At 35.4% G+C, this 25,833-nt stretch overlaps 1 protein-coding gene across 2 annotated transcripts; it reads right to left on the minus strand.

Annotated features, from left to right (window-relative positions):
* Window positions 1-875: 875 nt before the first annotated feature.
* Window positions 876-25,833, minus strand: DHX35_1 (ATPdependent RNA helicase). Of its 2 annotated transcripts, XM_051218287.1 has the most exons (10): window positions 25,380-25,833; window positions 25,257-25,343; window positions 21,113-21,380; window positions 19,990-20,218; window positions 17,887-18,116; window positions 12,861-13,087; window positions 8,788-9,185; window positions 6,986-7,351; window positions 6,519-6,845; window positions 876-3,763 (listed from the first exon to the last, which is right to left on the minus strand). In XM_051218287.1, exons 3-10 carry the CDS (start codon window positions 21,322-21,324, stop codon window positions 3,440-3,442), a joined length of 2,313 nt encoding a protein of 770 aa, XP_051074132.1. In that variant the 5' UTR covers window positions 21,325-21,380; window positions 25,257-25,343; window positions 25,380-25,833; the 3' UTR covers window positions 876-3,439. The 2 variants fall into 2 exon arrangements, with proteins under 2 accessions (XP_051074132.1, XP_051074131.1); XM_051218286.1 differs by having other exon boundaries at window positions 876-6,845; window positions 8,788-13,087; window positions 17,887-20,218; window positions 21,113-25,833.

Here is a 25,833-nt window from a genome sequence, read left to right on the forward strand (position 1 = left end):
AAATAAATGACTCGTTTAATGACAAATAAAATTCCTCCTAGTTTATGACAGTTCGGCTAAAACAACTGATTTAACTCAGGATTCTTTCAGGAAATTTCAAAAAGAAAAATAAGACAGTTATTAAGCGATTATATGTTACTAACTACTAAAAACTATTTGGACGATAACAATCCTGTGATCACAAAACAATATCATCAGAATACTGAGTAATTATCAGACAGCTCATCATAACAGAAAACAATAGTGCTTGTGACAGACTGATCACTGAGTGGTGATAAATGTCATGTATGTTAGGTCCTTCTTAGTTGAGATCAAATCCTATCGACCAAGTTGCAATGTGGCCACTAGTTTAGGTGACTCGAAATTGAGTGCACAATGTTGAGATAAGATGGTGACTGGAGGTAGTCGACAGAAGACCCTTGATCTGGACATTGATCACCACCCACTGACCAATCAATTGTAAATATGTCCAAGTCATAGAGGTTGGATGCGGCCCGGATAGCCCGGTGGTAACAACCCTGAATGTGAAGCTGGGTGATACGGGACTGAATCCGTCAGGAAGCATCAGTTATCTCAAGATTGCTGAAGAGAGCCAAATGACACGAAACCTAGGTCTAGAGTTTTCTGTCGACTACCTCCAACTACCATATTATCTAGACAATAGTGTTAAATACTATAAATAATTATGCATAACAATTTATATGAACCGACCATTTAAATTCACTAATAAATTTGTAAAGATTTTAAAGAGTTCGAGTAACTCAATTTACGTCAGAAACCAATTTTTATACGTCAGATAGAAGTCTAGTTACATAGAGAGCATACAATTATAAAATGTTGAATATTTTTAGTAGTTTGAGCATTGAGGTTAACACTGTTTTGAGTTAATTAGATGAAAATAAAACTAGATAATTTCCTTCCGGAATTATTGTTTTCTTTACAAATGCTGTACAATATCTACTCAATTTTCTTCTATTATATACAGTAAAAATAATAATAAACAACGAAAATATTCACTAGGAAAAGTAGATAATAAGTTCAACTGAAAACTGACGATTTCAATATCAGATGTCCCCAATTCACTGGTATATAACAGGAATAGATTTATACTTATCGGAGTATGCAACGATCTTTAAAATAACACTGTAACTGAGAATAAGTTTTGACTCAGTGATTATTAAACGATACTAAAAAAACAATTAGTCTTTTGTAAAATCATTGTAATAAATTTAATTGGTCAGTCATAATTGATTTTTTTAGTCTTGTACATTTTTGGGAATGTATTGATTAATAAGTTACAGATATATTGAGAATACAACCAAATCTCCACAACCGACAGGAAATCATTAAGATTTGTCTTTTTTTCTAGAAATTTCCGAAGGACCCAGAGAATCTCCATAAAAGTTTATTTGAAGAAATCTCACACAATTTCTTTATTATTATTTCGAACCAAGTGAGCAAATAAATAACTTTTAAATGTAGGCCTAGGGTTTAAGAGCAGATGAGAATCGTATGGGTGGCTGAAGGGGAATGTTGGCAACAGATCGGATAACGCTGACCGATTTCTAAAGCTCTGTGAGATTTACAATCTATTTCAGATCAGCACCAACTTCTTTTCCTATTATCGCCTACCTCTTTGCTACCTGTAATTCTTGCTCTGCTCGAAGTCGTCGGTTACCGATAGGGTGGCTGTGTACGGAACTGGAGCACCTATCCGTATTGATACTACAATAATATCCCCTTATCTTTTGTTTTAGAGTCCAACAAATTCATTGTCCTAAATGGACTGATCTAAATAAACTAGGTACAAATCCTGTTAAAACCAAATATCATAGTTATGTTCAAAGACTAGTTTTCGACCCACTGACCACATCTTGACTCTCTATCAAATGCCAGAGCGCTACCACATTTGTTTCAGGATAACAATCATTGTTTCCTGACATCAAGGTCGATACCAACCTGTTGAATACGACTGCGTCCTGATATTGTCCATTGAAGACAAATGTGTTCAAGAAGTTTATTAACATGTTGAAGAATAAAAAAGCAATAGAGATAAAGTGGCAGCACAACCAACTCTCCCCATTTTTCTAACCCAATAAAGGGATAAATATCGATAACCTTAAAGAAACAACCCGAGAAGTATAGTGGTTTAGACCTGTTAGTTGGTAAGAAACTTTTCAACCTCAAATACGCAAATGGCACTACCTTATAGTGCGGTGATATCCATTCTACCCCAATAGTACGTAATTATTAGACAGTTACCGCCCTTAAATACAGCATTTAACCTGTACGTTCAAAATTAAAAGTACTTTCACAAGAACGCTACGAGATTGCGAACGAACTAATTTATGATGGGGAATGTGTATTTTTGTGTAGCTGTCAGTATCGTTAGTGTTATGTCATTTGAATTCAATCTATAGGTAGTGAAGATTAGAGCGGCTTAAACTAATCTAGGTTATTTCTGCACCTGTTATTATTTTAGTTTGATCCTAAAGGTTGGGATGTACAATGTCAATGGGAGTATTTCTGATCTACGACGAAATACTGACCCCTCCAAGTTGAAGATGCTCGGTGACTTTCTGCACTCGAATACCATTGAATTCAATAAATTGTTCACACATAGAGACGACACTTTGTTAGTTATCCTAGAGCTCAGCAATGTGTTCGAGCACTGTCACCATCTTAACAGATAGGATTCAGTAGCTTGGTTACGCGTTACGCATGTCACTCTAAAGGCCTCCACAGTTCCCATTATTTGCCGACTCTAATTAGTATGAAAAATAGCTTCATACGACTAGCAACTTCAGGTCCAACAAAACTCCCTGATTGTGAAATCAAGGAGAGATTATGGAAACTAATGGTTTGAGATATTATAGAATATGGTTCAGAATAGTTTCCGATTATTTTCATCATAAACAAGAAGTTATTTGTCTCGGTTGGATCATCAACCGTACAATACCCTTTATTAAAAAGTTAACTGACTTAAAAATTGTAAAACCTTTCCATTTTCAATTTCTTAAAAATACTACCATTTTACTTTGTACGGAGCGTTTCTGATGTTCTAAAGCATCAGAATTTACGCGTAATGTATAGAGAAAGTGATTGAACACACAAACATATATTTACTTCTACGCATGCCGAATAAATCTAGCCCAAATGGAAGATAATGAAATCATACCAAACCGTTAGATTTATTTAATACAAAACATTTCAAGATTGGATTTGTACAGAATAATTTGGTAGAAAACAAAGAAATGCAGCCAAATATATTTACATAAATGTTAATAACCATCGACCACTTGTAATTTTAACAAAAACTGATTGCTTCCTTCAAATATGAAGACTACATTTTACTATACATAAGGAAATTATATATATATATATATATATATATATATATATATATATATATAACTAGTTGGTTTGACCAATATATACATCATTTTTTTATTCCTAAAGAATGTTCTAAATGTTCTCTATCTGTACCGAATTGATAATAATGTGGAGCTAATTCCAGCAACCAATCTGGTTGTATAACACTGACACCACTGATACAAGTACTTGACAGGTCATTCTTATTATTATTATTTGATTTAGTATCATTATTATAATCTAAATTAGGTGTGAGAAATACATTTGTAAATAAGATATAAGCAGGCCACCGTGTTGTAGATGAGTATAAAATACAGTTAGGATGTAAGCGTAATTGATGATCTCCTCTTACAGTTAAATAATGTGAACCAGATGAAGCGAGACGAGCAGCCTTTTGTTAATAGAATGTAAAAAAAAACAAATAAATAAATAAACTACATGAAACAAATACACTAACTAAAATGACATTTAACAGGCTATCATTCACATACATCACAGAACTGAACCTCATACACATTTTATCAATATATATACACTTGTGTGATCTATAGAGATTTGTTCGTTTTAAAGATGATCGGTGCGAAAAGTTTATATTAACTACAGAACTGGGAACTAGAAAGAGTTGAGTAGATATCGAATTCTTCTTTCAAATTCTTTATAGTGCATCAGCCTTTTTCAGGCTTTCTATTCGAATATTAATGGTTAAGTTAGAGCTGATAACTTCAAGTGGTGTTTATCAAGACTATGCAATTTTCTAGTTTTTATTTAAATTTTTCACAGACATTCTTTTAGAGATAACAATCTCATTATCTGGCTTAAGATGGGTCGATATTTTATCAGGAGACTTCCTTATTGACTTAAAATACGTAGATAACATAGCACCATTTGGTCAAGAGGCTAACAAAACTCAGTCTTCTTACCGCCCTAAGCAGAAATATAAGCATGTTTGAAATGCGACTGTATCCCTCCAAATGCGAAATGCTACCTAGAGACAAGCCTGAGTCAGCAACTAAATTAATGACAGGAAGTGAAGTGGTTAAGTGTGCTGGCCACTTAATTTGCTTTGGAATTTTCATCAGTCCTCATGGTCTAATGTTCGGCGGAATCCCGGCCACGGATTCAGAAAGCTCAACTGATTTTGCCAACTTGTGATGTAGGTAAAATACCCGTCTGTCAATCGAAGGATGAGTTTACTGAGCAGCAGTCCGCTATTCTACTTCATAGCTCATAAACATGACCATTAATAGTAGAGGATATTCGTAGGTTACTAGTATTCAATCATAAGAATCCTCCAACACATGGCTCGCGTATTTTAGGACCAACGACTCAGCAACGCCGAGGTTAGGGGTAGGGTACTAGGTGAAGATGGCAAGTCAGTTGACAAGGTAGTGAACGGTGATCAACTAAAGTGGTCGGAATACGTGTTACATATGCTTAACCATCACCTAACTCGATAGGCGAAGTTATTTAGTGTAGGAGTAGGTTGGGAGGTTAGGGGTGGCCGGACCAAAACGTAGCACCAGTCATGATCTTCAAGTGTTGAGACAAGCACAGTGCCATTAAACCACTGGGTCGGAATCTAATTGTTTATTATTGTGTCCCTGAGAAACCCTAAATCAGGGTCAAACATCGATTCACTGCTACTTCGTATCCATCGCTGATATTACTTATCTAACTAGTCCAGAAGTACTAATCACATTTCATTTAAATATACCAAAAAGATATTTGGATTACCCTATATACAATGTTAGGACTATGAATGTCTATATCCAAGTGTTCCTCTCGTTGTTCATAAGAAATCAAAATCACACAATGTATATTCCAGTTGGGTAATAGATTAGAATCTACTGCTTATTGTGCATTATTCTGGTCACTACATATTGCAATATTTGAACATAAAGTATAATTCTTATATCAAATATCGCTAAATTTATGAACTGTATAAAAAGTTCATTTTATATATACGCTGATTTGTAATAATAAATGAAATGTTTGACAAATTTAATTTTGTAAGATACACTTTATTATATTTTTGGGTAATTATTATCACTTTCATTTTTCTCATAGTAATCATGACAATTTATACATATTTTTGATATTCAATCATGTCATAGTCTCGCTCTCTTTCTCGTCTATTCATGTCATCGATGACTTGAGGTTGCACGAATATGAAAATTATTTGTAATTATTTGAAACCGGTGTAGTAAATGACTTTATGGATTTCACACATAGTATTACATACATCTAACATTTCTTTATTTCTAAAAATCAGTTAGTATGTGGAAGATTTAGTACACGTGAAATAATGAAATACATCCAATGCATCCCACAATATTTGTTGTTATTACTTTACAAAAGTTTATCGAGGGAACTAATTGCAATAATTCATTTATATGTATACTCAAATTTAATTACATGAGATTATCTTTTCTAAAGAAAGATAAACTTCATCCAAGCATTGGATATGCAGTTTCGTGATAAACAACAATTATGAAAACAAACAATTAAATAATTGAACATATGTAACTTTAACGAAACAAATTGATTGTCATAGAAGATACATAAAAGTATGCTTTGAAACGGAGAATAAATTTCTCCACTTATCACAAAAAATCATTGTTCACTGAATGAATTTAAATTGAAACAACCATGTCCAGTTGTGAGGATGTCGAGGAAACTGCCGTATCTGGGTTCGAAGTGTCACTACAACAATTGCAGTTACTGCAAACCATATCAGAATAATACAGTTAGTTAGCTACCCACCAATGGTAATGGATATTTGTCTAGCAATATGTGTGAATTCACTTAATTTGGAAGTGAACACTATTGAATTCCGATTTACTGTTTATGAATGGGATAGTTAACATTGGATAACCTAAATGTTCATGGTTTGATCCAGTATGGATGCGTGAGTTTTGCTTAGAAGTGCCAGTTAGAACAAAATATCTGTTTTTTTTCTTTTAGCTAACACTAGTCCGTAATGAAAAGCATCCGTACAAAGGAAAAAATATATATCATGAATTTAAACTTTACGGTTGCAGAAAACTGGTACTAGTGGCTGAGGTTTTCTAAAAACAATTAAACACTATCCTAAAAAAGAATTATATAAGGTTAAAAAACAAAAGTTCAATGAGACAAATTGTTACTTGATGAAAAAATCCGCGAACAAGCGCCCTTAGTACTGGATTAGGATTTCCTTCAGGCTCTGCTTTTACCCAAGGCAATTTTAAACGATGAAACATGGAGCCAATTCGATCACGTAGTATAACTGCATGAGCTAGCCCACGTTCATTTAAACCTACTTCTCGACACCAGGTTCGAAGTTCCGACTTTGACAATAATTTTGATTGGTTCTCGTAAGCAACAAATGCATTTAACTCTGTTAAATGATCACCTTGCTGACAACCGAACGTCTGCCTACGAATACGATCACTTGTGTGTTTATAATCAGAAACCGTAAATATTCGTTGAATCTAAAAAGCCAAGCAAAAATACATAAAATATTCACGAAAATTCATAGTTATATAAAAGTCTCAGTATGATTTTATTACGTACCAATAAATAACAGATTGTAATTACTGGAATGTAAAGTTATACCAAATTAATTACTCACTTGCATTAATGAGACAATCGCAGCAATCTCCTGAGAACATCCTTCATCACAAGCACCTAATAATGCAGCTGCAGTTGAAGGTTGGTCTAAACCACACGTTGTAGAAACTTCTGCTAATTTTAAACCACGAGGAATTGTAAGATGACCAGAACTAGCATCGAGAGCACCTAAAGCAACAAGTCGTTCAGCAGACTGACCTACATGTGATGCAGGTGGTGGATCGAGCCAATCAAACTGAGCTAAACGATCGATACCAAGCGTTTTTAAGCGTAACAAGGCACCAGATAAATCAACACGTAAAGATTCTGGTAGTGTAAAACGTGGCAATAGTTTATTGTATGCCTCTTCAGTATAAAGCCGATAAGCCTGTAATATCATCATAAGTGACAGAAAAAAGGACTATAATTTATTGTAAATATTAAAATCAATGATATTTTAATTACACACAATTAGTTATTGTTATATCTTGTAGCTTGTGCCCTATTAATATATAACGTAATGATACCGTCAACTAGAGAACAGTGACTTATCGACCGGACCAATGACGCATAAACCCATACGATCAGTCTAGAGTCCTTACCGGTCCTTCTTTCTGCCTAGCCCTGCCCATTAAGTCCAGAACATCAATCTCAGCCTCTGAGATATGAATCATGTACTTCAAACATACTGGGTTTATATACAAACCAAGCAGACAGCATCGCACCACAAAATAGATCACAACATTTGTACAAGATCTAGCTAAAAGTGTCCGTGAATGTGTGAGACTGTAATTAATAAATTGGGCATAACTCAAGAACGGTAAATCGTATAATAGTTTGTGGGTCAAAATAAAGTTTATAATAGGAGGAACATGAATATGCACAGTTTAGTTACTTAATAATTCTACAATAAAAATATATGTATCGTATTGGTCCACAAATAGTTCTCAAAAGTTACCATTCATAATTCTCGTCGGGATATAACAGTTATTACTTAGAAACTATTATCGATATATGATAATAAACAAGGACTTCTATGGCCGCTAATACTGTATGAGGATATTAGCACTCAAATGAGTAAACGTGACAGTCACAAATCGAAAAACAGAATAAAGAGCGAGAAGCGGTTATTGAGTAAGTTTTAAAATATGTACAGGAAAACAGGGGTATTTATGGTTTTTAGTCTGGGCTACATCATTATAATCCAACCGATCCGCTAGTAGGGACTTATATAATGTTCAGTAATGGCATGCCATGTTGGTATTCTAGAAAGTTCTATCGACTCCTGTAGTGCCTCTGGAAGCTTCGTCGCGCTTTCTGGGAGGTGTCCCGACAAGGATAAAGATGTAACACGACTAGTGTTATTGTATGTAGACGTGATTTAGTAATATATACTTACAGTTTGCTCTTCGAATCAGATGGAAGCACTGTTAGTGAACTGAAAGTATGGTTAATTTCCGTTTATTCAGTGTGTATTTTATTGTACGCACGTGAAAAAAAGAACTTTATGAATATCATAATACAACTTAGATATATGGAAATAATCTCATGGTGAACCAATTTGATTGGTAAATATGTATATTGAGAGTTTTATATGATCGTCTTTACCTACTACAAATAATATGCTTTCGCTATTACATTCTCTTAGCACTAACATCAACTAATTGGAAAAATTAACAGAAATAATTTAAATGGGTAGGGTAGCTAATATACTTGCTAATAGCGAGTTAACAGACTTTAAAACTATTATTATTATAAATGAAATAACGATGTAAATAAAAGTGTAGCCAAGAGATATAGGTAACTCAACCATATTTTGCTAACCTGTCCAGTTCTTGTACGTCCGGCTCGACCAGCACGTTGACGTGCTGAAGCTTGAGATGTAGGTATAGTAACTAAAGCTTCAAGCCCATTAACAGGATTATACGCTCGAATTCTTGAAAAGCCACAATCAATCACATAAGAAATCCCAGGAATTGTAACTGACGCTTCCGCAACATTAGTGGCCACAATAACTTTACGACAAGACCGAGTTGGTCGTTCAAAAATACGAAGCTGTTCATGTTGAGGAAGGGAACCATGAAGCTGTAAGCAACGTAAAGGTGGGTAGTTAGTAGGTAACTTTGTTTTGGAACTTTGTTGCTGAGTATTTAAGAAACGCTCCTTGCGGTTCCGATATTCTTCAATTAGATTGCCAACCAGTTGGGAAACTTCATTCTGACCTTGGGAATCAAAATAAAACTGAATGTAAGTATTTTCCAAAAAAGAAACACGAATCAAAATCGCAAATGAGTTTAATGCCACCAAATTTCGTTTCAGTACAACTTCGTACAAAAACGCACACTAATAAGATAAACAGGAATACCCACAACGTTACAGTTACAAAATAGCCATGTTCATCTAAAACTACAACCAATATATAATTTCAGGTTGAAAGAACTATATATTAACTTAATCAGCAGCAAATTTATTCAAATTTATAACAATTATTGTGTTAGGTCATCAGTTAAATTAGTATGTCAACTGAAACTTGTCAAATCTATCAGTAATGCGACCAATGAATAGAAAAGAAAAATAAATAATTACTGAGTATATACTTATCAGTTATCCTTCAAAACAGAACAACCTGTCGACTACAGAAATCTCAATATGCATAATCATTACTAAAAAACTTATGTTAAGCAAAAGTCGATATCTTTATATTATCATCAATTCCTAATATCGATGTCCAATAGGAACAGATTTCTGCAATTTTCGTATATTGTTCAACATGATGTCAACTCAGTTGATTATGTAAAAAAAAACTTAAAAAGTTGTGGAACAAAGTATAAATACGCACACGATGTTATTGCAAAAATATGATAGCATAAAGTCTTAACTGATAAAAAAGTACTTCTATTATGTTTTCCTCTCTGAAGTAGTATGTAGCGGGAGATAAACAAAGCACACCAATCAATAATGGAACATTGAAATAAAGTGTATAGTACATCTACCTCAAAATAAGCAAAATATTTTGATGCATAGACGTAATCTTAAATACTGCAGCTAAGTAATCAGGTCATGTGAACAAGCCTAATCACAATAGACACAATAAAGTCTAGACTAATAATTGTAATTAACAGAGACTAAGGATGAAATTTCCTTGTCTATAAGACATGATTCATAACATATCCTAACAAAGTAGATTTTATGACGTACTATTTAGAGATAAAAACTGAAAAAAACAACTAATTGGGACAGACTGATTGTATTTACTACTTAGCAAGAAAAATACTGAAATGCGAACAAAACTGAGTCGAGTCAGTAATGTGAGTAGTAAACAACATGTTGAATTTGACGGAATTGGTTCCTTTTATAAATTTGAATAAAGCCAGAACAAACATTGATGCAGAATAATATGAATTCATTATATTTGATAATTCACTTTTAACGACATATCTGAGTTTACTTTTAACAGCAGATATTTGAAAAAGATTAATTTTTATCATATCGATTGTTAGTGTAACAATAATTTTTTTAAAGCAAACATTATAGTTAATGCAGGGATTTGTTGTTAATTTTTGTGGACTATATTCATTGAATGTAGAGTTCACACTTGACCTTTGCTATATGACCATGAACTTTTCACCTAATTTTATCTTTGTAACAATTGAATATTGCAGTTTTGGGGAATTTTTACTCATAGGTCAAATAATTTAAACTCATTATTATCTTTTAGTCATACATAAAAAGAGTATTATTCAAATTTACAACAAAATGTGTTTATTGTGAGATTCAGTGAGAGGACATAGTAGTAGAAGTAATTTATTTGGTCTATCTTAACAAGCATCTTTCAAGTGACTATTTAGAATCCATCGATTATGATATTAAATTTCCGTTTCCGAGCACGTTCCAAAGAACGTGGAACTGAGAGGTGCAATAGATCGGCATTTATTTGACACAAGACATACCACTGACATTTCATAAGCCTTCAAAATCATTAGCAGACGAAAAAACGCAGTTTTTTGGTTTGCCGAAACAATACCAATAAAAGCCGCAAACCTGACTTCTGTATCTAGAAAGAAACAGTAATAAACTTATCACTATCTTGGTAAATTATTTTTTCATTATCATTATTTTATTAGTGCTTATTTTGTTATGGGGTCTTCTCTTAACTAATTCTTATTTTATGTACACCAAAACCATTCCTGCACTTATACGTTTTCATTCACTTAATTCTCGCTTATTCATTTTTCATTCCAGTGATCTTATGTAAATCCATCATAACATCTAAAATTATCAAACAAGCTATCTTATCCGTCTCCGGACCTCATTTAATTAATGCATCACCTACCCCTTATGTTTTTGAATCCCAACTCCAAATGACCTCTTCTAACCTGTTCCTGCATTTATATATGTGGATATTATTACTAATCTCATATGGCAAATATTTACTTTCGCAGTTCTATAAGCTTCCTGGGAAAACTTAGTGTCAAGTCTATTTATATATCAGTATAAGATATTTAATACGATACCAAAATACCGATAAAATGAGAAAAACAGTTCCGCACAAAACTTCATTGTGTGTGTTACAACTTATTAATCAAAAAGCATTCTGCACGTTAATACTCACTTGTTCATTTCGCTCAAAAGGTTTAAACACCAATTTTCATGAATATATATATGCCTGTCGGTGTAATAAACCACATCATTATTCACTACAAATCGGTACCTAGAAATACCAGCTGATTAAAAACGATCAATAGAAAGCCCATATACATCCCAGAACCAATTTATACCACCGAGATATTTTTGAAATCTTTGAGGAACTATTGTCACTCTCAGAGATCTAAACCTACATCACTAAGAGACAGAATGTCAGTTTTATGAAGAAACTAATCAATATTGATTTCATTCAGTACAAATGTATAACTAGGTTATGAAGAATACAAAAACAAATTACAGTAGAATTATTACTGACTCATACTTAAAGTTAAGTGTGATAATCTCTTAACCCACTGAGCTGTAGTGAAATGTTATCAAATGTTAATTCAACGCAGCTATCTTTCATTCTGTGGTACCATGTCACAAAATGCTCATCTCTAGTTTTCAATCCCATTTTAGTGGCATTAAATGCTTACAATGTAAACTATTAGAATGTTATACGTAAAACGTGTGCAAGCTATTAGTGCTGAAGTCAGGTGGGTGATAAAATGTTTATTAACTGGAAGACAATTCTCACTGAATACACACGTCCTTTGAGAAATAATCGAAAATCTCTAACCTCCAGACAGGTTAAAAAGCAGTTCATTAGTACACACCGAAGAGCTAGGTATCGTTAGGTGTGTGAGATACCGTTCACTTATGGAGTTAAGATTTGGCAGTTTTTTCTTCCAAATTATATTTAAGTTGTAAAAAACCCACATCACTGCTATGTACAACTCTTATCGATCATCATGATAACTGAAGTTTCATCGTACACAGTGTATTGACTATGTTGTGACATATCAAAGAATCGAATAAAATCAAAATAACGCAAGTAGTGATGAGATACTATTCAACTTTTTTTTGAAATCTCTTTTGGATTAAAGATTAATGAGAGTAAGAAAAACAACCATTATTCCTTGAATACACACAGGTTTCAGGTTTCTCTAAATTACAATCGTTCTGTTGTATGCTACAAAAATTGTCAATGATTTTTCTAACTGTATTTTTTTCTCATTTGCAACTAATATGTTTCTGCAATTCTGAATTGTACATTAATATGATGTGAATGAACCTTTCCTTTGAAATTTCTTGTAAAAAGTAAAGTCTATCATACATCACATTTAGACATCTGTGAAAAAACAGTCAAGAAAATTTTGTACAGCTTGAGTAATATTCTTAATTTAACAATTATTTGCATCCAGAATGTTTACCTGTGACAAAGACAAGTATATCACCACCTAATGGTTTTGTTTCATGTATCCGAAAAACAGTCTCTTTAGCTGCAAATAAATAACAAGGAACGGGATCAAGTGAGTAAAATATGGACACAGGATATTGACGTCCTTCCACATTTAAATGTGAAACAGGAGTTAATTTTAGCCCTTGATTTTCGGTTTCAACTTCAGGTATCTTCATTTTTGAAAAATACTCTATAAATCTAAAAAAGAAATAATAGTTTTTCTTTTAAGAAAAAAGGACATCAGACAAACAGTTTTCATCAAATTTATTACTTACTTACGCCTGTTACCGATCGTAAAGTAGCATAGGCCACCCACCAGCTTTCTCCATCCAAATCTGTTCTGGACTCGCCTTCCTACTTGCTTCCTGTTGCTATTCATCCTTTACATGTCTGCTTCCAATTACCGACACAATGTGTTCCTTGTTCTTCCAATTGTTCTTTTACCTTCAGGATTCCAAGTTAGCACTTGTTTCGTGATGCACTTCGATAATTTCCGTAGTGTATTTCCTATCCATATATTACATCTTTTACTTATCTCCTCTTCAGATGGAAACTGGTGTATTCTCTCAAACAGTAGACTGTTGTTGATGGTTTCCGGTCAACGGACGTTCAGTAGCTTACATAGACAATTGATTATAAATATCTGTACCTTTCTGACGATGGTTGTGGTAGTTCTCCAAGTTTCAGCTCAGTACAGTAGAACTGTCTTGACGTTCGAATTGACGATTCTCACTTTGATATTGATTGACATTTGTTTTGAGTTCCAAATGCTCTTCAACTGTGGGAGTGCTGTCCTTACTTTGCCCATCCTCACCCTTACGCTTGCATCTCATCCTCCTTGTTCAACGATGATGCTGTTCAGGTACGTGGAACGTTCTACCTAGTTGTTTCATATTTCCTTCTCTTGCAACTTTCTTCGCTGTCATTGCTAGATCTTCCACATATTTCTGCTTGTCAGACCGAACTCTCCCCTTCATTTGCTTGATTGCGTCTCTGTATTCAGCTTGTGTGTTGACCTGCTCCGTTCTTGTTCGGCTGTTTTCAATTGATGTCTTCTTCTTCTTCTTCCTTTCTTGAATCCTGTCCAGAGTTTCCACGGAGAACCATTCCTCATGATGATGCTTCTTGTGACCCAGAACCACTTGACACGTTGTAGTTAGTGCCTCTTTCATTCCTTTCCTCCATAGTAGTTTCTTCGTCTTTGAGTGGATCTTGTAAGGCTTGAAACCTGTTGTCGAGAGCCATCTTGAATTCGTTGAGTTTGTCATTATCTCGAAAAAGTGTCTACTGACCCTTTCTTATGTTATTTGTCCAGTTGCCCAGTGCTTCTTTAGCTTCAGCCTCATCCTGGCAACCACCAGCTAGCGGTGATCTTAAGCTATGTCAGCTCCTCTCCTGGTTCACACGTCTTCTATTGACCTTCTGAATCTTTAAGTGATGCAAATATGGTAGATCTGGTTCTGTGTAGTTTAACCCGATTGAACACATGTAGATTTGTGTATGCGTTTGCGTGGAAATACTGTGCCGCCTATAACCATTTTGTTGAACGCACATAAATTTGCAACTCTTTCACCTGGAAGTGCCTGTATAGACCAGATATTCACACTATATCAGGTCCTAGAACATGTAAGTCCTCCAACTCTTAAAGAAGTTGAAAAAGCTATAGGAAATCTGAAGCGAGGGAGAGCAGCAGGCCCTGACAGGTTCACTCCTGAGACTTTTAAGGATGGTGGTCCAGTATTAGCAGTCAGATTAACCGACGTCTTAGGTAGAATTTGGGAACTGGACGTAATCCCATCTGACTGGTCTCAATCACTGATTGTGCCAGTCTATAAGAAAGGACAAAAGTCCTCTTCTGACAATCACAGAGGAATCAGTTTGACTAATATAATATCTAAAATATTAGCTTCAATAATTCTTCAACGCCTAACCAAAGCTCGTGAAGAACAGACTAGAGAAAATCAGGCTGGTTTTCGACCTGGATGTGGTTGTATAGACCAGATATTCACACTACGTCAGGTTCTAGAACACAGACACACATTCAGATGTCCCACAATGATAGTATTTCTCGACATTAAGGTGGCATTTGACTGTTGGTCGTGAGGTTCTATGGCAGTGTTTGTCACTGAAGGAAGTGCCAAAGAAGTATATTAACCTTATACAAGATCTCTACTCGAACACAACTGGTCGAGTAAGAGCTTATGGCGAATTGTCATCAGAATTGGTTACCTCAAGTGGTGTTCCTCATCTAAATTTCCAGGAGTTGGACTTTTACCGGAAAATCCACTTGTTGATTTAGAATATGCCGATGACATAGTTCCATTTGGTGAAGACGCTGAAAAAAATGCAGTCTTCTGACCACTTTAAGCAACAATGCAAACTGTTGCTTCATGATTTGGTTGCATCGACACCTGAACTAATGATAGGGAGTGAAGTAGTTGAGCGCGTCGACCGCTTAACTTATCTTGGGAGTCTCATCAGCACGGATACAGAATACTCGACTAGCTTTCGTCAACTTGCATCATTTATGGCGTAGGCGAGATATCCGTCTATCAACCAAAGGACGAATTTACTGCGCAGCACTTCTTTTCGTCCTACTTTATGGCAGTGAAACATGGCCGGTAAGAGTAGAGGATATTCGTAGGTTACTAGTATTCGATCGTAGGTGTCTTCGAAGCATTGCTCGTATATCCTGGGACCACTGAGTAAGTAATTCAGTTGTTAGAAAACGAGTACTAGGTAATGATGGCGAAACAATTGATGAAGTAGTGAAACTTCATCACCGACTGCACCGACGTGCGATGTTTTATGGTGTAGGAGTAGGTTGGAATGAAGCTAGGGGTGGCCAGATCAAAACATGGCACAAATTCACTGACAAGTGGACTGAGCCATGTTGGTAGGTGTAGACTACTTGGTTAGGATCCGCGAGATGATAGCAACTGATGATTAGAGACCTTGAATGACATGGCTCAAAATCGCTTGCAATGGCACAGGTGCATCCACTCTTTGAGTTCCCCCAAATTCTAATTTTCTGAATTCTTCATGTCCCTTTTTTTCCTCTTTCCAAATTTATTTCACTGGATTATACTGCTTCGATAACATCTTCAAACCCTAATGTTTCCGATTACTGCTTACACTTTTACTACCTCTACCACTATGAGATTTGAATTGACAATTGTACCTCTGTGCTAATGTGGTATGGCAACTCGAACTGATGTACGAATTTCTAAGTTGTTGCTGACTGACTGACACCATTCTTGTTGCTTTCTCCCAGTCGGCCTATGTCGTCCCATGATATCTTCATATTCGGTGTTGTCCACTCCAAATTTTCCTGCTTTTATGAGCAGCACTAGTGAAACTCCTTGAGTGTGCAAAGCATTTTCTTCCTTATGGTCAGAGTACAACAGCATCTCGACTTTCACCGTGAGGTGTCATAATTCTTCCACCAACTTCCAGGGCAGAGTTTAATTTGTCTATCCTGGTTAGCGTTATTTTAGCAAGTTTGTATTCTATGGGATGAGGTTGCTGGTCCCACGCCCGACCTTCCTACTTTACCTGAGCTTTGGACTGGTATTAGCCCTAGAAGAGCTACAGGCGGAGTTCATAATGATTGCCTAGAAATAACTAACAGTGATGATCTAAAATTAAGTACAGAGTGGAAAGTTTAAAAATATATTTGATTGTTGTAATTAATATTAACTCCAAATGCTGGTGTGTGCTTGATTTAAAGAAGTACCGAGCCTTTTAATGAATGTTAGGTAAGCATGCTACATACTATATTAATTTTTATAAAACTTTGGAGGATATATCTATTCATCATTTATATATATAATTGTAAGCATATAAAGTTGATTGATTCAGTGAAATGAGTAGATGAATAAATTATGAAAGGGTGATCACTGGCAAAATGATTAAATTACTACAGATTATGTCGGTTATTTTTACTGACGCTGAGATGATGAATTTTACCGAGTTACAAAAGGTTTTTGTTATAATCGAACGAAGAATAAATGAATGGTAACTGCTAGAGATTATTTGTGGATTATAATTATTATACATATTCTTATTAGATGACTATCAAGTAACTAGATCATATGTATATTCATATTCCTTTTATCATAAACTTTCATTTGACCTATTGACTACTATTATACGATTTACTATTCTCAAATTATTAGTTACAGTCTCTTACATTCACAGTTATTTTTGGCTTGATCTCGTATAATTGCCCTTCTCTATTTTATGATGTGATGTGGTTTGGTTTGTTTGTATATAAACCACGTATGTCTGAAATATTCGATTCATACAGTCGAGACTGAGATTGTGTTCTGGACTCAACGGGCAGGGCTAGGCGGGAAGGACCAATAAGGATTTAGAGTTGAGGCAAGGCTGCTAGGGTTATTTGACGTGTCATTGGTTTAACACAAGAAGAAGGTCATACAAGTCGGTATTTTGATCGATTTTGTCACGTGACAATTGACAGGAGCAAAAGTCATAACAGTTTTACTTCGATATGGATTTGTTGATGTAGCTAATGGATGTGTACAGCATAGGAGAACTACAAATGGATAATGGATTGGTGCATTAATGATTAAGGAGTTTGAATCGCATACACTATGCAAACGTCCGAACTCTATTTTATCTGCTTTAGTTTGGGCAAACAGGTAATTCATCAGCCTTTGTTAGCGAAGCCAGGGATACGGATTTTTAATTGGTAAATGAGTTTAATAAACAAATGGTTTAAATTCACTGCCTTTGAAGAACGAATTAAGCCTGATGATTTCATTGAGCAGACAGTTTCTAAGTTATATGTAGTTGTTTTTTAGTAAATGTAATTTTGAATGTAAGACAGCCACAGTAATTAAGACCTGTGATGGACAGATCACTTAATGATAACCAGATTAAAAAGGATGCAATAGGTGTTTCATAACGGTTAATGAAATAAATATATGGCATAAAACAAACACTTTTAAAAACATAAATAAGGAGAAACTGACTTTTCAGCTTCTAAAGTAGCAGAAGAGATTATAACTCGCAAGTCAATTGGCCTTTTACGTAATACTTTCTTAATAAGACCCAACAAAATATCTGTTTGTAAAGATCTTTCATGAACTTCATCTAACATGATTACACGGAAGCGAGTAAGAAGCGGATCACGCAACAGTTCCTGTATCATCATACCCTCGGTAAGATATGAGATGACGGTTGAATTTGGTGTCCAACATTCCTTTTTCAAAAAACATTGTGAAAACATATCCATATATATTAAACCGAATTTAATTGAAAGACAGATAAAGGAATTGATACTGTTAGGTTTTTTGCAAGAAGTTGGGTACAGGAGAAACGGGGACTCGTTAGACACACAAAAGTCTATAAATTTACTCGCGTTTAAAATGGATTACATATTTCTAAAGCATCATAAATTTCACAGATCCGTAGACTGACTTTCCAAAGTTACAAGTGGAGCACACTTCACTCCTGCACGATTCAAAGTGGATATTAATCCTTTAGGTAGGCTAGTATTTGAAGATTTAATATGAATAGCGAATCCTAAGGACACTCTTTATTACTTTTGTTGGAAGAAATACGAATATTACCCCAATCAGTTATGGGATGATGTTTTGGGTTCCAATCCCATCCCCATCGCCAAATTTGTTAGGTTTGAAGCTATTACGAGTTCACTTAGTATGCGAACGGAACAAACATTTGTGACCGAAGACCAATAAGCTAGATATTCTGATGCGTCCCAGCCCCGCTAACTAGAGGAAGTAGTCCAAGCTTGGAACGGGAAAGTATATTCCGTAAGCCAGAAGCACGAGTGAATAATAACAGACACAAATCAAACGTGTATGTACAGCATAAAACTGTCCTTGAGAAGCGTTGCAAAAATAGCATACTAAAAATACACAACGGACCAATAGCGTTAAAGATTCTCCCAAGTGGGAAATACGACATGAAGGTGAAAAGAGCGCTTTTGAGGCGAAAACAAGGAAATTTAAATTTCCAAAATAAAATTATAAAATTAAGGCATTTACCAAGTGAGTTCTGGGGATCTAACCTCCCCAACAGTATAGCATTCAAATTATTGAGACAAACAACGCAATAGCAATAATTATTCGAATACAGTTTAATATACACATAATAAATTAATCAGAACGGATGGGTTGAGGAAACGAACCACTGTTTAACCTTCTAACCTATTATCGTTTCGTACACGAATAGTAGGTATAATACACTGAATAAACGTTGGTGTTAATACACAAATAAATAACCCTGAAGTATAATCCATGCAGCCTGTGGGCTAATTGTGCCAATTTAAAGAAGACATTAGTTATGCTCCATAAGACAAATATTTTCGTCCTTTTTAAATTACAATCTATAATTATATTTTATTCAACAATGGGATGAATCCCAAATCTCTGTGTACAAAATATACTTGTACAACGGCTTTCAATACTTTGAATATCAACATATTCTAACTACCTTTTAATATGTTAATCAAACAAACTAGAGTGAACTAAAAATGAGCTATTACTCCTCCCACTTTCCTAATTGCCATTCTTGTCCCTTTACTCTTAAATAACCATTGTCTCCAACACTTGCCGCCAGTCATTAAATAGTCTGTTAATTTATAAATACATGTTTCAACTTATTTATTGGATAATAGAGGTTGAAAAAAAGTAGTAAAATTATCCTATTAATTTGCATCTTTTAATCAGTCCCTTGTTTATCAATAATTTCAAAAACCTTTCGAATCCGAAATATGTAGAGTCATGATAAAAAGCTAATTGGAAAAATTCCTTTGAAAAGTTAACTATTTAAAATGTCTAAATAGCTTTCGCTCTCAACAAATTAAATAATTTCACGTCGACATTCAAAATGCGAATTGAGCAAAGAAATATTTTTCAGTTAGATTTCCACGACGACTTCACTCAAATTTCCGGAGCATAATAATTTGCGCTTGTTTCGTTTAAGATGGAGTACTTTTGGTTTATATCCAAACAATTGCCAGAGATTAAAAAAAGAGGAATAACCCAGTTTGGAAAGACTCTTATACACAAAAGTCAGCGGAAAAAGCGACGACGTATGGTAACTCTTACTTCAAAACGTATGATATATCCAACTTGTTTACCGATTCGCCAATTTTTCTCTTCAGCTACACGTGTAGCCAAACTTAATGCAGCTACACGCCTTGGCTGTGTCACAGCCATGGTAACTCCAAATGGATTAAAATTATTGGATTTTGAGTCCAACCAACCGGCTTCATAGACGTATTGAGGAAGTTGTGTAGACTTTCCGCTCCCAGTCTCTCCAGTAACGACTAAAACCCTGAAAGAAGATTAATATTGAAGCATCTACATTATTTATTCTTTATTTCAAACATAATCTATACTAAAAAGTGAATATTATGAACTATTAGTCAGATTTGATGACATGACTAGCTGTATTAGTGTAAATACTTGATAAAGCGTATAATCACAGCCAAATAAAAACAATAATGGATGTCTATTAAATATTTAAAGTACATCCATTGTATGGTGACTATGTGAAAATAAACATATATCATGTGAACAAAATAAATGGTCAAATCATCACTGGAGATATCACTCGACTGCTCGAATGGAATTGTCCTCAAATTGATATAGAACTTCATCTAAATGCGACCAATCCAAAGAGACTAATAGCTTAATTGTTGTAAAAGTGAATTCTTAAGGTGTGATGTAAATTCCATAAAAGGCAGCATGTAAATTACAAGCACCGCCTTTAAATTAGTACGTATTGTGATTAAAAACATGAGATTTTTCACAGTGTTTTTTTCGCTGTCTATATTTTCAATAGGTGACCGAGTCATCTAGTGTATGAATTTCTAAAATGGTAACAGTGAGAATAATTAACACAAAGGCACTTGAAAATCGATTTTGCTACTACAACGTCACAGGATTAATCTGAAACAAATATAAAGCAATGAGCTAGTAATTGTAATTAGTGCACATCATCCCAAAAGGTTTTGCTATGAAACTATGGGTCATGTGGTTATTAGTCAATAGAAAGTAATTTTGGTCAGCTTAGAGGTAAAGACTTGATAATAAATAATAACTATGAAACATTAAAACAGTACCATAACAGATATACCAAACAAAATAAAAAGTACACTTAAATGCAAAATAAATTTTATCATAACACAACAAAAATTCAAAGAATAATTAAGATGACCATAACTACCTGGAATTTTCAAGGAGATATAAGAACTGACTTCTTTTGGTGAAAACAGGAAGGTGTTGGCGTTGTTGCTCCACAGAATGGAAAGAATCAGAAGTCGAAAACTGTAGAATAGAGCTACCGCAACCCCCGTCCTCATTGGGTTCAGGTACTTCTTCTGACAGGTCGAAACCAAGTCTTTCTTCACTATCTGGATGGATAAAACGCAAGTTCATAACTGCAAACGTTATGTTTATTTTTCAAGATCTCGGCCTAACGCATGCCATAAGAGCTGAGTAAGAAATAAAGAGACAAGAATAAATGAGATTTGACAGGAAAATCCACTGACAAAAAGTCCGTTAAGCTAGTGGAAACGACTGGGCAAATTAACATATAAGTTGACAACATAAAATGCTACTTAAGTCTATCATATTGACCCTTACCACGGTTTTAGAATAAGTATCTAGAATCAGTCGCCCACGGACAATGTAAGAATTGGATCCCCTTTACGAATACAACAGTAACCTCTTCCTTGGTTAATACCAAATCCGAGTTAATCATTAGTGAAAATTTTATAAATCATCATAGCGAAGATTACGGATTCGTCGTTAAAAAGAATGTAGGGACAGGATATGGTGAAGCAATGGCATCGTATATTATTGTGATTGAGAATGATATTACTTTAGAAATCGGACCAGTTATGTGATTTAACATGCTTATGTTCCGGAGAATACTTCCCGGGCTATTTTCCAAGTTTTAAAGGTGAAGATGCTAATGAAATGATAGGACTCGTTCTGAGGAATATATTGTGTAATGGTTCTTTCAAAGTCAGAAATTTTTGGTCATCAATCAAACTGTGGTAGGCGACATTACACTACAATACATGAATCATGGGGATCAGATGAGTAGTGTTAATAGTATACATAATAATGCCGAACACTATCAAGAAGCTGAACAAAAATAGTACATAAACCATACAGATCACGAGGGTATCATTGACGATATATTTGTTAGTAAAATACAAACAGTTGTCTAGAACTGCTTTTGTTTAGATAGTTTTTACTGATTTATTAGATTCACATACAATCTAACACAAGTGAGCAATAAAAATATACGCGGTACACAAATAAGATAACACTGCGAAAAAACAAAGGGGGGTAGAGGAATAGGATCTGAGGCATTTTTGGTCCCATCGTGATGTTAGCCTGGTTGTAGCAAGTCCGGTTTACGAGTAAGTGAGAACAGTTCTGCCCTATACTTGTGAAACCTGAACTCTCCAAGGATGTTAAACATTTCGTGTTTGGTCACCGTTGTCTCTAAAAGTGTTGATAGCCAGCGCTAACACCATGTTAATACAGCTGAAATTCAGCAATTTGCGTTCGGGCATAGTGACGATAATTCAGTCGGTGTTACCATCTTGGAACACTGACTACGGTAACTAGAGCATATCGTTTTAGCGACATCTACCTATGACTGGAAATTTTAGACGACACCGGCCGGAATTTGTGCTCATTCTTTAAATTTTCCCAAGATCCAAACGTGATGGCTTTAATCACTTGCATTTTTAGATTAAATCCTTGTTTAGCCTTCACTATCGTCGATACACATATTTAGATCTCCATTTACATTTTGTGAAAACCAAGTTCAGTGAACCAGGCATTTGTATGGATGAGCCAGTTCTTATTTATAACAGACTGAGCACCACTTTAATGATTCGAAGGCAACTCTATTAAATGTCCGCAGTGATGCTGCCTTCCCACAACGGGGAGTTAGGAAGGGTCGGTCCCGAAACTGACACCCCAGTTTGTCCTAAAATTTCCGTTCCTAGTCGTAAGGTCTGAAACTACTCACCAAAAAGTCATGTGGCCGGCCTCAAGAAAGCGTCCATTGAGCGCTGCGACCATATTCCCAAAGTCCTCTTCTGTTCAGGTCTACAGTGTAGACGACCAGGAATCGGTAACAATCTTTGTATGTTCAACAACAATTGAACCTTACGAAGACAATTAAAATTATTCTAAGCACCAGAACATAAGGTGGAAATTCTTATGAAATAGCACTTATTCTTGGCAAATGCTGTCCAGTAATAGTGATTCACATCTAACTACGCTAAGCATCAATTTACTCAAGAGTTATGGAATCTATTCATGTCTTCGATAGCAATATGGTCATACCCGTCTATTTTCCTTTAAAGTTATCAGCATTTAAGGTCTCTCTGGCCTGTCTTATGAAAACAAACTGAGACGTCTCAACTTGTTTCCGTTATCTTATCACAGGTTACGAGGTGAATTAATACTGGCTTACGGTATACTGAACGATAATCTTGGTATCATGTTTTACCTTTTTCCACTTTAGACTATTATCTGGGAGGACATTCCAATAAATTTCAAAAAGCCGAGGTCAAATAGTTTACGTCTAGAGTCCCGTTTCTTGCACAGAGTAGTGAATCACTGGAATTCTCTACCAGAACACGGAATATCAGAACCTTCTACAGATACTTTCAAAGACAGATTGGATCTCCACAGCAGTACAAATTGCAGTGATTCACAAGCCTCGGCTGACCTTATATCCTTACTATTGAAGACTGATGTATGTGACATGCTAATATTTTATTTCAACATAAATATAGGTACATAGATGCACCAAATATATGTGCGCCACATTTCGTCATTCGATTTGTGTGAGGGCTGGAATACTGCCCGAACGCCAAACCCATGCAGGTGGTTTTCTAAGGGGGCCACACCCCAAGTCCTCGACCTAGAGGTTTAACCCATAAGACAGTGGAGCAACGTTAGGAGATGCAGCCCTATGATAGCCGGTGACCAACAATAGGTTCATACGCCATTTGTTCCCTCAGGATCCTGGAGTCCATGTGCACCACTGGTTTAAAATTAAGGATTTCCAACACCCCTGAGTAGATCTTCTGTACCCATCGACCCGGCTAAAGCGCCGGACATTCGCTTTTCGTTCTCTCAATTTCGTAAACAACACAAGGTGAGTAGGACTCTCCTTGTAATGGCTGTATACGCGTGACCATAAGATAGTATTTCAAAAGGTAGGGCTGATTTTGTCCACCCTCGGACGTACCAGTACATTTGGATCTAGATGACTTGATTAAGATGCTGCGGTGGGTTGTGCTCGAGTTTTGGCTTGATGATCATATGCTAACGGACATGGTAAGCGAAAAAAAAAACAGACGAAGACCTATGGGGCTTAAACCGCCGTAGCACAACTCCAAATCGATTGTTATGAACTATTCTACGACAATAACAATTATGACGGCCGCTTGTATTTTACTCACAACAAAACGAAATTAGGGATACCTGGACGCGGTTTGTGCAAAGATACTTCCTATAGTTCTGGTTCGAGCAACCGTATTTAGTCACGACGATATTGTAAATTGTGATCGTAGAGTTAGCAAAGTTTTGGGAGGGTGTAATGACTGAACTTTGACTTTTCAATACGCAATCTTTCGCGTGTGATTGGTGTTCTGGTATTTATATGATCATTATCCATAATTTCAGACTAAGCAATAAAAGGTGCGGATCAAAAAGCACCCTAAATAGGGACTTTTAAATAATCCTAGATGACTAACAACCTACAGTCGAGCAGTGATCACTGTGCCAGATTTTTTGAAAGACCTGGGGACACTTATTACGTGATACTTTTCCTGACCAGTTAATTACAGTAAATGAACATAAATAACTGGTCCATGGAACTGACTTGAAATAATAGTAATAATAATAATGCTAAGTACTATGGATTACCTATAAATTTTGAAAGCTCAGCGACTGGGATTTATGAGGGTGGTCTGCTTGAATAACTGGGCTACCCATTTCTGCCATCCAGATATTCCATCAAGTTACCTGTTTTTCGGTTTCAACAGATCATCATGTCAATTAATTGCACAACCTAGTCGGGTGAGTTTGTGAAAACCCGAGCTCCCAACTTTGGAGAAAACTTGGCACATTTTGAAGAAATGGCACAAAAACCCCAAAGTTTGAGGAAGGCTATTTCACTTCGGGGATTTTCCCAAAGTTGGGAGCTTTGGAAGGTGACGACCTTTCGCTGTACAAGTTAGGGAAGAGCACAATCAGAAACATTGTGGTTGCTGGTAATATACATCAAAAATAATGTACATTATTCAGATGTCGATTTATAAACTACTAACTTTTAGTTGGCGATCACATTAATTATCATCGAGATCAACCAAGGAATAAGAAAAGGAAACTTTTTGAAATACTTTGCACTGAGAACTCTATATTGTACCAAAAATATGATAATATATTATTACGTTTCGTGTTATTATCTTCATAAAGCCAATAATAATAATAACATCACAGGACTAGCGGCTCTTTATTACTTTGCAAACAGAATTTAAAAACTACTTTATGCCAAAAAAGTTCGAATATTATTGGACATATAATATACATATTATAGATAACCAAGTAATCAAAGACAATAAGCAAAACATGAACAAAAACGCCTCAGGGGTATCGTCGACTGTGAAAATTGCTGAGCACTTCAGTTTCAGTTTCAATTTCAGTTTGGGAAGGACAGGAGGCTCGATGGCCTATGTTAGTCCTGGCAATGGTGGTCTCTCAGTTGATCCAACTTTCTTTTGAAAGAGTCGACGGATGGAGCCTCAACCACGTGCTGAGGTAGTGAATTCCACTCGTTGATGATTCGATGGGAAAGTCGATAGTCAGCTGACAAGTAATTTGTTCTCGGCTTATGAACTTTTTTGG

Source organism: Schistosoma haematobium, chromosome 1, assembly GCF_000699445.3.
Source record: "Schistosoma haematobium chromosome 1, whole genome shotgun sequence".
Taxonomy (NCBI): domain Eukaryota; kingdom Metazoa; phylum Platyhelminthes; class Trematoda; order Strigeidida; family Schistosomatidae; genus Schistosoma; species Schistosoma haematobium.

Bases quoted from the DNA above. Each gene is read 5' to 3' on its own strand.
- DHX35_1 (XM_051218287.1), bottom strand. From the start codon at position 21,324: ATGAACTTGCGTTTTATCCATCCAGATAGTGAAGAAAGACTTGGTTTC. The intron at 18,117-19,989 runs GTAAGAGTTACC...TTTTTGAAAAAG, and splicing joins GATATATCATACGTTTTGAA to GAATGTTGGACACCAAATTC. The intron at 3,764-6,518 runs GTAACAATTTGT...TATTAACAAAAG, and splicing joins TTCGCGGATTTTTTCATCAA to GCTGCTCGTCTCGCTTCATC.